The following is a 15,805-nucleotide window of genomic DNA, read 5'->3' on the forward strand; positions in this document are numbered from 1 at the left end:
CCACCAACTTAAAACAGTGCAACCTTAAGTACAACTAGCCAATGTTTCAGTTCAACCTTAAGTACCACCAAAGTAAACCTCCTCCCTCTCTACTTGAAGAAAAGTAGTTGCCACTGTGACTTCAGTTTTTGCTTCCAATGTGCATTTGACTTGACCTTCCTGGGTGTTTGGTCTTGCCTCTCCACTTGCTTTTAGTCAAAGGGCAAGTTAATGCTGCCTCCCTGCTGTGGCCAGGGGTGCTGTTGTGAAGCTTACTCCAACCCTTGTTTGGCTCTGCTCCCCAGAGCTATGCTAGGCATTGTATCTGCATGAGAGCAGTTCTGAGTGCATACTTGGAGCTCCTCTTATTGGTATGCTGTCAGGTTGCTGCAGGTGGCTATTGCCTCATCCAGGTGTGTCCTGCTTCATGCTGGTGCTCTACCATGCCTGACCCAGATGGTGCCCTCTCGGGAATAATTACTGCAGCCTTGGAAGAGCTTAACTTTTTTAACCCGTGTTTTTTGAAGAGCAAATGGTCCAGTCTTCCAAAACCAATCTTTAAAAAGTGTCTTAAACTAACAAAGGGTCCTATTTATCTTCAGGAGATCCAAAATTGGGTCTGGTTTCAAGGCCACTTGCGATTCTCAGGGGAATCTTTCTGCTTTTTGGTCATAACAGGCTGTTTCCCTGTCCAAGCCTTTTTTTTACAGTAGTGCCCAGGGAGTGCAGTCAGGATCACGCTATGTTAGACCTTGATCCTGCTCCGAGAGACCTTTTGCTTGTCTTTTTATGCACGGTGTATGGTCTGCCCCACTAGCATTAGTGAGACGATTCTATGTAAATTTGCATAGGTGGGTATTGTCTTTGGAGCACTGGAAGCCTTCTTGCTTTTTGTCATGCCAGTGATTCAGTGCATTGCTAGCCCTGGGGCAATTTTAACTTCTACTGATGTGGGGAACCATGGCATAAGTTCTCTTGGATGTCTGCTTTAATCTGCTGGTGAAGTAAGCTGTTTGCTCTATTCCCACAGGGAAATACGATAACTCGGTGGATGTTTATGCATTTGGTATCCTGTTTTGGTACCTCTGTTCGGGACATGTGAAATTACCCGAGGCCTTTGAAAGGTGTGCGAGCAAAGATCATCTTTGGAACAATGTTAAAAGAGGTATGGATGGCTTACAATGCTGTACAAAGGTTTTGTACACAGTTCTCTTTATTCTCTTCCCCCTCCCCTTTTTCCGTTAAGGTTTAAAAAAATAAAAATAAAAATCTGCATTGCCACTTCTCTCTGAAGTCGTTGAGACCAGCTCATAAGAGAGGTTTTTTGCAGTTGCTTTCGGACGGCTTCAAATGGTTCCTGATTCTGCTGTTTTTTCTGTCCAAATGTGCCTTAAAGCAGCACTTGAAACGGCATCTTCCTTGCTGAGGACAGTCTTGGGAGAAGATGGGTTCTGGTCACGTCGCTTGTCCCAGAGTGGCTAAAATGAAGGGACTACTTCTGTCCCGTTGTTTCGTCATTTCTTTGTAGTAACCAGCCCCTGTTCCCTCTCCTTATCCAGGAGTACGCCCAGAGCGCCTCCCTGTATTTGATGAGGAATGCTGGCAGCTGATGGAAGCTTGCTGGGATGGAGACCCTTCCCAGCGTCCCCTCCTGGGCATTGTCCAGCCTATGCTGCAGGGGATCATGGACAGACTCTGCAAATCCAGCTTGGAGCAGTCTAACAAAGGGCTGGATGATTCTACTTGAAGGAATCCTGAGAGCTGTTTTTATTATGGGAGGACTCTGACCCTTACTTGCAGGTGGCTTGTTAAGAAGTAGCTCTTTCTGGGTGACAGGAGATGGGTGGGAGATGTCAACCAAAAGACTGCTCTCAAAGGTGAGAGACTTCTGGACCTGCCATTTGGGGTGGTAGCCAGACAAATTCCACTCTAGTACGCACTATTAATGCAAGTTACCCTGCTCTCACCCCCACTTTTTTATTTCAAAGATGAGTAAATAAATAAAAGATGGAGAACGTAAGCCTCTTGGACTGAAAGGGATCTCTGCTAATCCCCTCAAGACTGAAAAGAGAAGCATCTCGGGCTTCGGGTAGCAGCTGAATTGCAAGGAACTGCAGTTCTTACTTGGTGGCAGCAGATTTAAACTATGTCCATCTCTTTCCTCCCCTGTATGCTGCTAGCTGTGGTTGGCCTTTAGTCTCTCTACCAGCTTCCCTCATCTATGTAGCTGGGATGTATGGGGGGGGATAAACTACCTTGTTGGGGGAGAGGGATTATAATAGATGAGGAGGAGCGTCTCTGTATTAGCTTGTAACACTTGGCATGTTTACATTTGACAGGATCCAAGGATCCATATCTACCTAATGGGGGAGTTTCCACTGTCGCACAGCAGCGAAAATACCCCGAGTCATAAGCTATTTGACAAGTTCCACTCCCCTCCTTTTTGTTTTGCTGTTGCCCCAAAACTCCTTTTTGTAAACTGAATTCTTGCTTATGGTAACTTTTGCTTTAATAGTGGTTCTTGAAGTGTCTGAAAGGGCCTGGGTTTTCTTCTACAGTCTCTTGGCAAGACAGCTGAGATCATTTAGAGAAATTGCACATGATATTCTAGAAACACAAAAAGGTCATTAGTAACTAATGACTGCTATCCAAACCCACTGGGAAAATACCAGTTTGTGGCTTTTAATTAAAATGCTTCTCTTTGCTTTGCTTTGAACTAAGTGTGAAGGCAACAACAGTTTTAAATTCTGCTAGACTATTGAGAGACATTTTAAAAAAGGTTTCTTCAACTTTTTAAGTCCATTAGCTTGGTGAAAGAGTATCCAAGGGAAAATGGGTCTGTTGTCCTTCAGTGACTGCGCCTGGCTGGTTGTCGGTTCCTCTGTCTCGCTCCACTTTGGGATTTGCCATTTGGCTGCAATTCAGCTGTTTTAGGGGCCTCATTCAGGGAGAGCAGGGCACAGAACAGGCCTCCCCCCTGAAATGAAGGTTTCCTTCTGAAAGCACGCATGCACACACCTTTGCCACAAGGATTCATTTGCATTTCTTGGGCAAGTTTTTGGTCTTTAAGTTGGAAGTAGCTATGAGGGAGGGGGCTAAAATGGAGACTGCACCTTGGTGTATATATAATACGTGAGGAAACTGATTAGTTGGTAGTTTGTCCCTGGACACAGCTGCACCCTCCCATTGCAAGGGATGGGAATGCAGTAGCTTCATTTTTAATAGGAAAGCTAGCATGCCTTGTGTAAAATGATGCAGGCATGTGAAATAATTATACCTTGCTGCTGGAATTTTACTGGGCGGTACAAAGCAAAACCTGTTGCCTGTTTAAACAGCTTGAACAAAGTAAACGGATAGATAATCGTGCAGTGGTACTCAACAGCCTAGTTTAACCCTTTTTTCTGTGTGCAATAAAACTGAAATAATACTTTTTTAAAAAAAAGAAGACTGCTTTTGACTTAACTACACATAGTGGGCATTCTCTGGTCTGTGGTTGCATAAAAGCTGGATGGCTCCATACAGATTGCAGCTTCTACAGTAACTTGAACTGAAATGAGTGGCAACGGCAAACCACGTACATAAAGAGAACCGATCTCTTTTTTTTTTCCCTCAAAATAGGAATATTGCTAGAAACTTCTGTTGCTTTGGTGCATATTTATGACACCGATGATTTTAGCAGTATTAGTTGGATATCTGTTTACTGTGTGCTCAGGTGACTAATAACCTTACTATCAAACTGGGAGAGTTTCCAGGTCAGTCTCTTGCAACTATAGAAATAGTTTGTGCTTAAAAGTATATAAATAAAATGTAAATGTCTTGTATAGCTTCCCCCATGTGGCCACTTGATGAATCTTACCTTGTGCCTTCTGAACGCAGACTCCCATCTCTTTCGGAGTCTCAATTCCCTAAGATAATTTTCCTATATTCACAACACGTAAGCCAACACTTCCCCTCCCACATTTTAGTACAGCCACTTCCTTGCTGGTTGCATAGACTTGTCCTCATCCTGACTGATGTACGTTTGTTTGTTTGTTTGTTTGTTTGTTTCATAGCAGATGTCCCTGTGTGTTTAATCCAAATAATGGTACCTTTTTCATTACAGCAAAGTAAAAGCAAGTTGCATGGATAATCTCATTAAAAGCTCTGCTAGGTAATTGTGTAACCAAAGCCACTTGTATTGTTTGAGTTCAATTCCAGCAGGCTGAAATACAGAGTAGCTGTTAATTTTGTGTAATTTGACAATTAACAGGGGTAGGTGCTCTTAGTTCTACCCTATGAAGCCACCTTTTTATAGCATCAGAATGAACAGATGTTAAACGTACTGTATCTTGGACACTAGATTGTAAAATGTACTTGCGAACTGTAACTTACAAGTGAGTCACCAGAGTACCTGTTCCGTGGGCCCAAATCGGTGGTGAGTGTCAGTGTCATTCCATCTTTTTTTTATTCCCCCCCTTCCCATTTTATGAAAGAAAACCAACAAAAGATGGCTCAATCACTCAATCCTAGGATGCCTTTTTTTTATTGTGTGCACACTGCGAAATTCTCTTGGTGCAAAATCCAAATCATTGGAAGCCAATCCATTCTACCTACTTGCTTTTATATCTGGCCCTTCTAAAGACCACAGGTGGAGATTTAAGCCTCAAAGGATTTAAAGGTCTGCTAAAATGCACTGAGGCTACCCTGAGCTGTAACGGGTGCTCCAGTATAGACTGTTTCTTTTAGTCAGTGAGGTGGAAGCCTGTGATGCATAGGATACAACTGGTTTACTGAGCAGACATAGCTGCAAAGATGAAACTTTGCATTTGGAAGGTGCTAGGACGTGGGTCAGCCTAGTTAAGCTACAAGGCAGCTCTTCAGCTGTTGCTGTCTTCTGGAATGTCGTTGGCCAGATGCTCCAAACACTACACGTGGTGGGATGAACTGGAAGAAAATGCTTTCTCAGTGCAGTGGAGATTGGATCATAGCTGTCCCGGAGAACTTCTGCTTTGGCTCTTTGCTGACTGGCTGGTGCTGCTTACTGTGTACTGCTGGCAATTGAATCTTTTATATCCTGAGGGGCTCTTTTAACAGGTGGCTGCTGGTGGGTTGGATAGGGTATTTTACTTGAACCTAATTCTGAAGACTTAAAGTGGACAACTTGCAAGAACTTTATAGCTATAGCTAAAATGCAGGCGGTTCCATATCCTTCACTCATTTTGATTTGGTGTTGCTATGCTCTTCCTCTTGAGGGCAAGAGATTTGTTTTATATGGCTTTAGTTTATGCATGGTGGTGACACATTCTCTCCTGGAGAAGGGAAGAGCAACCTCTTGCTATTCCTTCCCAAAGAAGTAACTGTTCTTTGCCATGTTTTCCTCCTTTTTTTTTTTTTTTTTCTTATTGCATTCTTGGGACTTGCTGATCTTGGATGTAGAACCTCTAGAAGTAACTCTTGTCTTCAAGACACTAACCTGTCCTCTCCAGGAAAAAAATAGGAGTCCATCAGCATTAAACACCCTCAGGGGCTTAAAATAGCACTACTGTTTCTTGAAAGCTTTTTAACTTTGTCCTTTTTCATTTGGGTGTGCTCTTGAGCAAAGATTGTTCAGTGATGAAAACTGTTATATAATTTTGGGTCAGGGGAGCAAGTGAGAAATTGGTACTGTACAGATCCATTGTAATGCCCTGAAACTTTTGTATTTTCCTTTTTTTATTTTAAAGGACTGATGTATATTACAGTGTTAAAGAAGACTTAACAAACTTACCAAGTGTATATGAAAGTGCAATAACCAGGAGAAATGAAATAATGAGCAAATTTAAATGATTCCATGGTATTATAACTTTTTTTTTCTGTAGTACTAACTTCCTTTCTGTACCAGGTCCACATGTATTTTTAAGAGACGCGACTGTGGGTTAAGACTTAATTTAGTGCCATTATGAATTGTCTGTTTTATAGGTAAGATATTGTCTAGAATGCGCAGGATGTCATGCTTTTTATTATAAAGATGACATTAACGTTTTATGTTTTGCCTTGCCTGGCTCTTTTTTTTCTTCCCTTCACTGCGTTGTACCCTTTCACCATAGTGCACTCCTACTCAACTCCAGGAGCATATGAAGGGGGAGGGGAAGGGTGTGGGGCACCAGCCCTGGATGCCAACTAAGGAGGGGTACCAGAATTACCCTTTTTGTGCAAGAAGCAGCCTTTTTGTGTTGCTCTCCTGCAAGGTTTACCCATGGTGCAAACCCTGCTTGTTAGAGGCAAAGTAACTGCACTGCTGTCACTAATATTGGACATGCAGAAGCCTGTTGATGTGAGTTTTGGGTGTTTGGGCCGGAGTGACTCTTGGACTGAAGGTTTTGTTTTTGGGGTTTTTTTGGCTCTTTCTTCTTTTTGTGTTTTAAGAATTACTAAGCCCAGGGGTCAGCAAGGTCATAGGAGCAGTGGGCTGAATTTAATACAGCTTGGCTCACAGGCTGGCTCATGCTTGCCGCCTGTCGGTCACCACTGCTTTCCCCAGTGCTGGAGCATTGACGGTTCAGCTTTTGTGCCAGATGCAACCACTTGCTCAGCTGGGGGCTGAAAAAAAGTCTTCTGTCCCATTTGCAGCCTGAAATGGTTGCTTTCCTATGCAACCCTCTTTGCTGCAAGAGACCATCACACTGATAAAAAAGGGCTTCCCCCCCCCCCCAGTGGCAGGGTCTGATCTTAAGATTCAGGAGCCTTTACTGGTTAAATAAATGGCTGCGGTTCTTAGACCAGGGTAAATTGTAGAAGATTTTTCGTGGGCAGTAGCTGTGAGGACTGAACTCTGCCACAGGCCTAGTCCATTATCTGAAGACTTTTTCTTAGGAGGGTGCATGATTGTCCAGGGGAAGAGCTGGAGCTCTCCCTCAGCCTCATAGAGTGCAGTTGCAGGATGTTTAACAAGAAAATGTCTGAACAGTATTAAAATCCTGTCTTCCACCCAATGCTTCTCCAGTGTGGTTGGTGAGATGATCCCAACATCTTCCTGAAGATGAACATTTTTTCTCAGTCTCTACAAGGAATAGTTTTGGACAAATAATCAAGTTTAAGTGGCTCCAGTGGCCTCTTGCATATCAGTTTTGACATGTGTTGCCATATAAACAGGTTGAGTGACCAAGTAACACCACTATGAACTCCTGTTGGTGGGAACAGAGCAGAAAATACTCCACCGGACGTGATGTGTACAATAGGCTCACACCAGAGCTGTGTCTGAATTTATTGTCTTGAACTGGCTCATCTTTTTAATGAAAGCTAATAGTGTAGTAAAAACTAGGAGAAAACTGGCAACCATAATTACTTAAAAGTAAGAATAAGGCTTCCCTCCATCCCTAATGTTGCCACCATTTGAACACGGAAGGTGAATTCAGTAGGCTGAGGTACCAAGATGGCTCTTGTTAAGCATCTTTTTCTGGTTTTCTGCCTTAAAAACATTAGAGTTACCTTCTCCCAGCTCGGCCCATAGCTCCATTGGACCCAGTCTCCCATGTTGTGCAACAGATGCTGCAAGCGGGAGTGAGCTGGGTCTGACGAGGGGTTTTTCTTCCCTTCTCCCTTGCAACGTCCAGCATTTGAGGCCCGAGAAGTCCTGGCACGGCGCCTGTACCTCCCCTTCCCCCTGTAGGGTGAAAGACCGGCCCTGGAGCTAGGGTTTCGGTTGTAGCCGGGCCGGGCTAAGGACGTGGGTTGTTGGAGTAGATGTGATGTCTAAGGCACCGTATCTGCTACCAGGACCTTGGTTCCCGGGTGGGGGGGGTGTCCTGGTCAATGGGGGATTCCCAAGCGTGGTGCGGGCACTGCAGCAAGGAAAAGGGAGGAGAGAGGTGGGGCAAGGGGCAAGCTCAGGCTTCAGCCAGGCTGCCTTGATCCCCTCTGCAAGCGGGGCAGGTAGGATCTCCAGGCGGGCAGCGCCGCAGGAGGCTGAGCCCCTTGTCCCGGCCGAGGGGGACGGGGGACCACAGCGCCTCTCGGCTTCGCCAGCCGCTTCCCCTTCTCTCCCGGAACCTTTGGGCCGAGCCGCCGGGTTCCAGCCGGACGCTTTCCCTCCGCGCCCCCCTGAGGTGGCCGCGGCGCTGCCTGCTCCGCCTTCCGCGCCTCGCTCGGCCTGGGCGGCTAGGCGGGCGGGGGTGGGGGAGGAAGAGGCCGAGGACGGGGGGAAGGACCCCGGGGGCGGCGGGCGGCGGAGCAGGCACAGCGAAGGGCAACTCCCCCGCGGCACGAGGCCCCCGGGGTCCTCCGGCGGAGCGGGGCAGCGGACAAGATGAATCTGGAGCTGCTCGGTGAGACCCCCCCCCCTCCTCCGCGGGGTGCAGCGTCGTAATGAGTCCCCCCATCCCCCCCATGGCCTGGTCCCTCCCCGGGCTAGGTGGCCTGCGCTCCCTCCGCCGCGCGTCGTCTGCGCCTCGTTCAGCTCCCCAACACCCCCTCCCCCCGCCTCTATAACGCAGCTCGCTGAGTGAAATCAGGTGGCGGTTTAAAATGAGCGTTATAGCCGAATAGCGCTCAGCGGGGGTGGCCTGTACCTATAGGGTGGCAGAGGTTGGGAACCGCTAAGCCTAGAGCTTGCTCGTGAGAAACGCGGTTCTTTTCTTTTTCATTCGTAACGGAGCCTTATGTTTTGTTGCAGAGTCGTTTGGGCAGAACTACCCCGAGGTAAGTGCTTTTTCCAGCAGGCGACGCTGCCTTCGGTCTTTGTCGGGCTTGCGAACTGATTTGGTTGGTCTTCGCGTCCGCTCTACGGTGTTTGCGTCCTGTTCGACAATAAAAGCGACGAACCGGTGCAAAGCAACAGCAAAACCGCAGCTGTCACGGGGCTGCGCTTCCGTGAGGCTTCGCAGGATGGAAGGCTTGTTACCTGGCAAACGCATCCCCCACGGTAGTGGAGTTATAGGAGCCTTTGCACGTGCAGGTGCTATACGTAAACAGCCAGTTGTAGTAGAGGAGAGATGGATGAGCGTTTGGAAAGCTCTGCACTGAATGTTTCCTCAGGGCCAAAGGATGGTTTGCTTATACGATGCAGCAAGACAAACAAAAATTAATCTGGTGGCAGGTTTATTTGACTTTGGAAGTGTGGAGTCTAGGGTGATGGCAAGATTTTTTGAAAGGGACACTGCAAGCACAAAACGGTTAAGAATAAATAATATCATTATTTAAAATTCCCTCAATTTTTAAAAGGAATCTAAATATTTAAATATTATCTTGCCACTTGTTATTATTTCGGCTTGGAAAAGGAGAAGTTGAAACGTGCGCGTAACATTGACGTTTTCCCATTAAAGTTGTTAAAATAATTCTACGCAGAATGGGTTTTAGAAACTCCTGTTGAAAAGCAACTTTCCTCCTGATGGTTGGGGATAAAACTGGTTTAGTGTTCCTTTTCACCCTGATCACCCATCCTTAGAACATCTGAGCCTGGGTGTGAAACTGACCCTTAGCCCTCCTAATTTCGAAGTGGGTAGAAGGACTTGGATTCAAACGTTGAAAATAGCAGTTTACTTTCTAACGGTCTCTTTTGTCCTTGTTTATTTCCAGGAAGCCGATGGGACGCTGGACTGCATTAGTATGGCTCTCACGTGTACCTTTAATAGGTGGGGTACGCTACTTGCTGTAGGCTGCAACGATGGACGCATTGTCATTTGGGACTTCCTGACAAGAGGCATAGCAAAAATCATAAGTGCTCATATCCACCCTGTCTGTTCTTTATGGTAAGAAATTTCACACGACTTTGAATGGGATGTAAGAAACTGTGGTGCCTGATTGTCTGTTGTAAGTCATAAATTAACCTTAACATACTGCACTAGTTACAGTATAACCGAGCACTTCCTGGGATCTAGTCCTATAAGTGAGTTTTAAAGACATTATATATGGTCAGCCTGTTGAAGGTGTATGCAGTTGTCCAGCAGACTAACAGATTTGCTGGTGCAGCTGATCATTCCCACAGATCGTCAGCTCTCGGAGATGGTGTCAGCTCGCTTTTGGTGACCGTAGGTTTTGTGTATGTGTTTAAACGTGAACTCAAGTGACTAAGTCTCTCTTTTTTCTTGCTAGCTGGAGCCGAGATGGTCACAAGTTGGTGAGTGCTTCAACGGATAACATTGTATCGCAGTGGGATGTTCTGTCTGGAGACTGTGACCAGAGGTTTCGGTTCCCTTCACCCATCTTGAAAGTGCAGTATCATCCTCGAGACCAGTAAGCTCCGTGGAAAAAGCGTTCCTTCAAAGCTTTAATGAGCTGGTTGAATACTCTCTTCGATGTTGTTTTATAAGCTAAGAAAACGTGCTTAGTAGGTGGTGTAAAACAAAAGAACGGTGTTCAGCTACACCTTGAACCCTGCATAACAGAATTGCAATAAAACTAAAGCTTTTGGGGACAGAAACAAAATATAGGGATAAGCAAATTGATTTTTTTAACTCTTCAGAACTGTAATTCCTGATTTTTCAGGATGTTTCCTGCCGGGAAAGTGCTAAATCAAGAACAGGCTTAATTCCTACCTCTTGTGTACCGGCCTCTGGCTTCTTTACTATTCATTCCATCCAGGAAGAGCACATACCAACTGCAGGTGCTTCCTCAGCCTGACCATGGGTATTTAAACCCGAAAGCTTGCTAAGAAGAACTTTTCCAGCTATTGAATTGGTTTAATAAAAGAGATCAGATTTGCCTAAAGAACTCTTCCCTCTTTCCTCTGCAGGAACAGAGTTTTGGTATGTCCTATGAAATCTGCACCTGTGATGCTAACGCTTTCAGACTCCAAACATGTTGTTCTCCCCGTGGATGATGATTCCGATTTGAATGTGGTAGCATCTTTTGATAGGCGAGGGGAATATATTTACACTGGCAATGCAAAGGGAAAGGTGAGACCTTGTTGTGCTGGAGCTTGCTGGATGAGTTAGCTTTAATACATTTCCCTTTTAGGGAGGCTGACCTTTCTGTGGGTGAAGCCCTTTGTTTTAGTGTGCGAACGAGGCCCAGGAGAGCCTCTTGAATCGTTCCTGCTTCACTGGCACAGACCTAGCCTGGTCAAGTGTTTTGACTGACTGAGATCTGTGGATGGAAAAGTGATTTTGAAGAGCTGAGTGTTCAAATAGCTGTTGTTTTTCACAAGGTTTATGGGAATGTGTTTTTCCTCTAGCTCACAAACAGGTAATTTGAGAAGAAGGGCTGCAGGCATGCAACTTTTAACAGAAGAGCGCAGAGTAATGTACACAGATTTAATCCTTAATCCTTGTTCCTTTTTATCCTAATGGTAAACTGAGTCATAAATTATGAGTTTTAAGAGGGATTTTAAGAATCAGTGACAGAAACAAAAACCCCAGAAACTTACCTGAGGGCATGGGCAGATGAACACGTACCCCAGTGGATCTGGAATGGCCAGATGTGTGGCTGTCCCAAGGTAGGGCGCATAGTAAACAGCTGTTACTGTGCCTTGTCGCTAGGTGGCAGAGAAGCAGGCACTAGCCAGTTGGATGGTAGCAAATAACTACTAGGGCTGTACGAAGCTTCGGTCCGTGATTTGATTCGGCAGCCGAATCTCCAAATCCGAATTGAATCGGGGGACCGTACGGCAACTGCCATACTAATAACTGCCCCAGGATAGTCACGCAGACGACATCTGAACTGTTTTAACTTGCGTTCGTGGTGTTTTACCCCTGATTCTTCTAGGAATAATTTTCCACTGGGTTAGGCAAATTTTATCTGGTTTTGGAATCTGCGCTTTGTATCTGCTACTTTGTTATAGTGTAGAACAGCTAGTTACTCTGGTACAAACGTGACAACATCCGTGCTGGCCCTACGTTCCATGCCTTGTTGAGATCAATCGTTCTCAGGGTGCTGCAGCCTCCTGAGGCTCCTTGAGATCTTTTCAGGTGTGCCAGGGGGTGCCACACAAGGTTAGCACTGTTATGTGTGTGAACACCTAGATGTGCTTCCCAAGATCAACCCAGAGGTTTCAAATAGGAATTCGTTCTCACCTGTTGTGGTCGTCTTGGGTTCTTTTCAACAGAATCAATGCTCTATTATTTTTCTGTGGTAAAAAATGAGTGAGAAGTAAGAGCTGGCATTTTCCAACGTGGGGGACCTTGGGCCAAATGAGTGCCTCGGGTTTACACAAGCTGAGAACTGCTGGTTTAGATTATGTAGCCTTATGTTAGCCTTATTAGGAGTGGGTGGCATGCATACTGAATTGGGAATGGTCATTAAAGAAAACTGATTAATTTCTGTTTGTTTAATTTTCAGATCTTGGTTTTAAAAACGGATACCCAGGATCTGGTTGCTTCTTTCCGAGTAACAACCGGAACCAGCAACACCACAGCTATTAAATCGATCGAGTTTGCTCGGAAAGGAAGGTAAGTGGGAGGAGGTTTGTTCCCAGAAGTGCCATCTTTACAGGTGAACTGAATTGATTTGAGGTGAATGGAATATTTCAAAATCAGTTTTAGCAAGGAGTGAATTACCAGAGTGTCTTTTAATTGGTGAAGAGACCGTAGTTAGACAAACTCTTTGGGAGCCTTTTCTTACCTGCTAGAACTAGAGATTTGTCGCTCCTGTTGTACAAACTGATATTTTTCAACACCTGAAGGACTTGAGCACTTAAAGGCTTGTGTTCTGGTTTAGGATCTGTGGTCTTCTGGATAGAATATGCTGAGTACGTTCTGTATACATGTTGCTATGGGTTCAAAATGCGTGGTTTTTGGGATCGTGGCAATTGTAACGCAGAAACAAACTCAGAAGAATCTTAGCAAGATGCGCAGCCTTTTGTTATGTAAGCGGGGGGAAATCCTGTGGTCAATACGTGTCAGAACATTGTATTGATTTAATAGATTTAGCTTGTCTTAAACGATAACTTCAAGGATAACTTGAAGAGATAAAATTAATACATGTTTTTTGTGCATGTTTTTTCTTGTTAGCCTAGATGTAGGCAATTAAAAAAAAAAAAAAAAAGGCTTGTTTTATATGGGGTCCAACTGTGCCAAGTGTTTGCACTCAGGTATCATCCTTGAGTGGGGATTGTGGGAGCTAAGCAGTTCAGACTTTTAGGTTTTGTTAAGTTTTGTTTAGAAGATTTTTTTAGACGTTTATTTAAAGAAATCCTTTTTTCAAAGTCACGAGCTCTCCGTGTTCTCTCTGCCCCAGCTGCTTTTTAATAAACACTGCTGACCGAATCATCCGTGTGTATGATGGCCGGGAAATCCTAACCTGTGGGCGAGATGGGGAGCCTGAACCCATGCAGAAGCTGCAGGATTTAGTGAACAGGTAGGGAGCAGTAAAGAGATGGGTGGGCCTGCCTTGAGTTACAGAGCTGTGTGTTTGCTGCTACCCAAGAGGACTTCATAACTCATTCCTCATCTTGTTTCTTCCACATGGTACCATTGGTAACTAGGTGCTTTGCTCTATGAATTCTTCTGCTTTCAGGACACCATGGAAGAAGTGCTGTTTCTCTGGGGATGGGGAGTACATTGTGGCAGGATCGGCCCGGCAACATGCCCTGTACATCTGGGAGAAGAGCATTGGGAACCTAGTAAAAATCCTCCATGGGACCAGAGGGGAGCTCTTGCTAGATGTAGCAGTAAGTGCACGTTTCCTAGGCTTTGTTGTTTTTATTTCTTACAAACAAGGTACAAAAAATAAACTTTTCCTTTTTTCCTCTATCCAAATAAATCTAGTGGCATCCTGTCCGACCCATCATTGCTTCCATTTCCAGCGGTGTTGTGTCCATTTGGGCTCAGAACCAAGTGGTAGGTTTTTACTGATTCCTTTCCCTATGGAAGAGTACCCCGTTAACATCAGCTAAGCAGACCGTATCGTGTGTTTTGGCAAGGAATGTCCCAGAGGACGATTTATTTCAGTATATTTTTTTAATAAAGTCAGAATTCAGCATTATCTCTTAACGATATACTTAATGTTAAGCGCACGAGTGACTCCACTGAATGCGAGGGGCTAATTTGGTGCTTAAATGCCATGCTTAATAATGGAGGTGTTGGAGTCTGAAATCTGACATTACGGGAACAGTGTCCTTCTGAATTTATTTTTCAGTGATAGCGGATCTGAGAACATAATTGTACAGAAACGTGGTGAAGCACAGCATACCTCCCTTGGGCTATGGATGCCCTTATCAATGAGGGAAGCTATTCCAAGATTTAAAGTAATAAAAATCTAAGAATGTCGTGTTTACTTCAGAAACTAACTTGGCCAGTTTTTAGACTGCCATGTGAGTGCAGCTGTCAGAGGGGTTGGTCTTGTGATAGTACACGTGCTTGTGGGATTCTGCTGAAGAGCTACTGTATAGTCATATAGTTGCCTAAGTGTGGCTCCTTTTTGTTCAGCCAATGTACATTCTTTCTGAAATTTGTGATTTAGGAAAACTGGAGTGCCTTTGCGCCTGACTTCAAAGAGCTAGATGAAAATGTAGAATATGAAGAGAGGGAGTCTGAGTTTGATATTGAAGATGAAGACAAGAGCGAACCAGAGCAGACAGGTACTATCCAAAGTGTATACGTAACAGAGGGTTTGATTAGATGTGGCATTTTTATTAAATCACTCCTGGTGTGCCTACCTGATAAGAAATGAAAGGGATAGGATAAAAGTGGTGCAGCCAGGCCATTGATGGGAAAGCCAGGAGAATTGAGTGTGTACAAAATTATGAATTTCACCTCAGCTCTCCTTTCTGAGCTTTACATTTGACATCCAGCATTTCATGGTAAAAAATGACTTCTCCGCTTGTGGCTTTTAGCCCATTTAAAATCGCATGCCTGTGTGTGCAGACCAGCCATTTTCAGTAAACAACCATACAAGCTTTGGAGGGGCTCATGCTCTGCAGTGGAAATATTTAGTTGAAATCAGTAGCAGCACAGCTTAGCCACTTGGTGGTGCCAACAATCTTGTAGAGAAGTGAAAGGCTGTAATTAAAGGAGTAAACCTAGGAGCTTCGGCACTGACTGCAAAACTGTCACGGTTAACAGGCACTGTACATAAGCGTTGCAGAATATCTAAGATTTGTTGAGGGTGTGGAGTTTTATAATATCCAAGCATAATATTAGTTTTTAATTATGTTATTTTAGTTGCATACAATTTGTTTTCTTAGGTGGGAGATCACTAGATAGAAAGTAGTGAAAATCTGACTTGTTGATCTATTATTGTCACCCAACCCTAATAAAAAAGGCGTATAACTAAGCAGACCAAATGGATTTTTGACACGCTACTATATAATTTTAGTATCTGTCTGCAATGGAAAAACTGTGCACTCGTCATAAGCTTCCAGTAGGAAGAATGTTTTGGGTATTAGTATGGGGAAGACCAAACTGTTGTCAACCATTACAGGCAGCAACCTGGTGGGAAATGTGCTCCTTCATGGTTTAAAGGGATTCCATCTTTAATCATATCAAATCATTTAGAGGTCACATTCTAAAACGCTTGTATTTGTATTCTGACACTTCCGGAAGTAGTACATCATTTAATTGTGATGTCTAGTTTCTTAGTTCAGTTATTTTTTTCCTGCTGGACATCAGCTAACTCTTACTTAGCAGCCCTCTCTTTTTCCTTTGACTCCATGATTCTCTTTTCCTTTTTGCAGGTGCGGATGCTGCAGAGGATGAGGAGGTGGATGTAACCAGTGTAGATCCCATTGCTGCCTTCTGTAGCAGGTGACTATATTGATTTTTTTTATTTCCCTCCCCCCCCCCAGGGTGGCACCACTCTGGGAGTGGCATAGCCGCCTTAGAGCAGTGCTGCCTGTGCTCTAACAAATGTTGCTGTGAGGCAGAGACTAGTGACACGTGTGCGTTGGACAAATAGACAATGGAGGTAAAAGGGATTTGCTGCTGATCAACTGCTG

At 44.6% G+C, this 15,805-nt stretch overlaps 2 protein-coding genes across 11 annotated transcripts in view; both read left to right on the plus strand.

The window, feature by feature from the left end:
• Window positions 1-5,980, plus strand: part of DSTYK (dual serine/threonine and tyrosine protein kinase) — a 41,951-nt gene extending 35,971 nt beyond the window's left edge. For all 3 annotated transcript variants that reach the window (XM_090025270.1, XM_090025272.1, XM_090025271.1), the window contains 2 exons: window positions 1,010-1,144; window positions 1,539-5,980. In XM_090025270.1, coding sequence (XP_089881396.1) covers window positions 1,010-1,144; window positions 1,539-1,726 — 323 coding nt within the window. In that variant the 3' untranslated portion in view covers window positions 1,727-5,980. The remainder of the gene's footprint in view (window positions 1-1,009; window positions 1,145-1,538) is intronic.
• Window positions 5,981-8,127: 2,147 nt separating this feature from the next.
• Window positions 8,128-15,805, plus strand: part of RBBP5 (RB binding protein 5, histone lysine methyltransferase complex subunit) — a 74,968-nt gene continuing 67,290 nt past the window's right edge. For 7 of the 8 annotated variants that reach the window (XR_016439038.1, XM_090026573.1, XM_090026576.1 and 4 more), the window contains exons 1-11: window positions 8,128-8,261; window positions 8,609-8,634; window positions 9,511-9,683; window positions 10,027-10,167; window positions 10,667-10,829; window positions 12,211-12,320; window positions 13,108-13,227; window positions 13,387-13,540; window positions 13,638-13,709; window positions 14,332-14,449; window positions 15,545-15,614. Coding sequence is in view for 7 of the 8 variants with exons in the window: in XM_090026573.1 (XP_089882699.1) it covers window positions 8,243-8,261; window positions 8,609-8,634; window positions 9,511-9,683; window positions 10,027-10,167; window positions 10,667-10,829; window positions 12,211-12,320; window positions 13,108-13,227; window positions 13,387-13,540; window positions 13,638-13,709; window positions 14,332-14,449; window positions 15,545-15,614 (1,166 nt within the window). In the remaining variant the exon portion in view is untranslated. Of the gene's footprint in view, window positions 8,262-8,608; window positions 8,635-8,658; window positions 8,858-9,510; window positions 9,684-10,026; window positions 10,168-10,666; window positions 10,830-12,210; window positions 12,321-13,107; window positions 13,228-13,386; window positions 13,541-13,637; window positions 13,710-14,331; window positions 14,450-15,544; window positions 15,615-15,805 lie in introns of those variants that run through there. The other variant, XM_090026572.1, reaches the window with a different exon arrangement.

This window comes from Crocodylus siamensis, chromosome 13, assembly GCF_052110815.1.
Source record: "Crocodylus siamensis isolate JL-2025a chromosome 13, ASM5211081v1, whole genome shotgun sequence".
In the NCBI taxonomy this organism is placed as follows: Eukaryota; Metazoa; Chordata; order Crocodylia; family Crocodylidae; genus Crocodylus; species Crocodylus siamensis.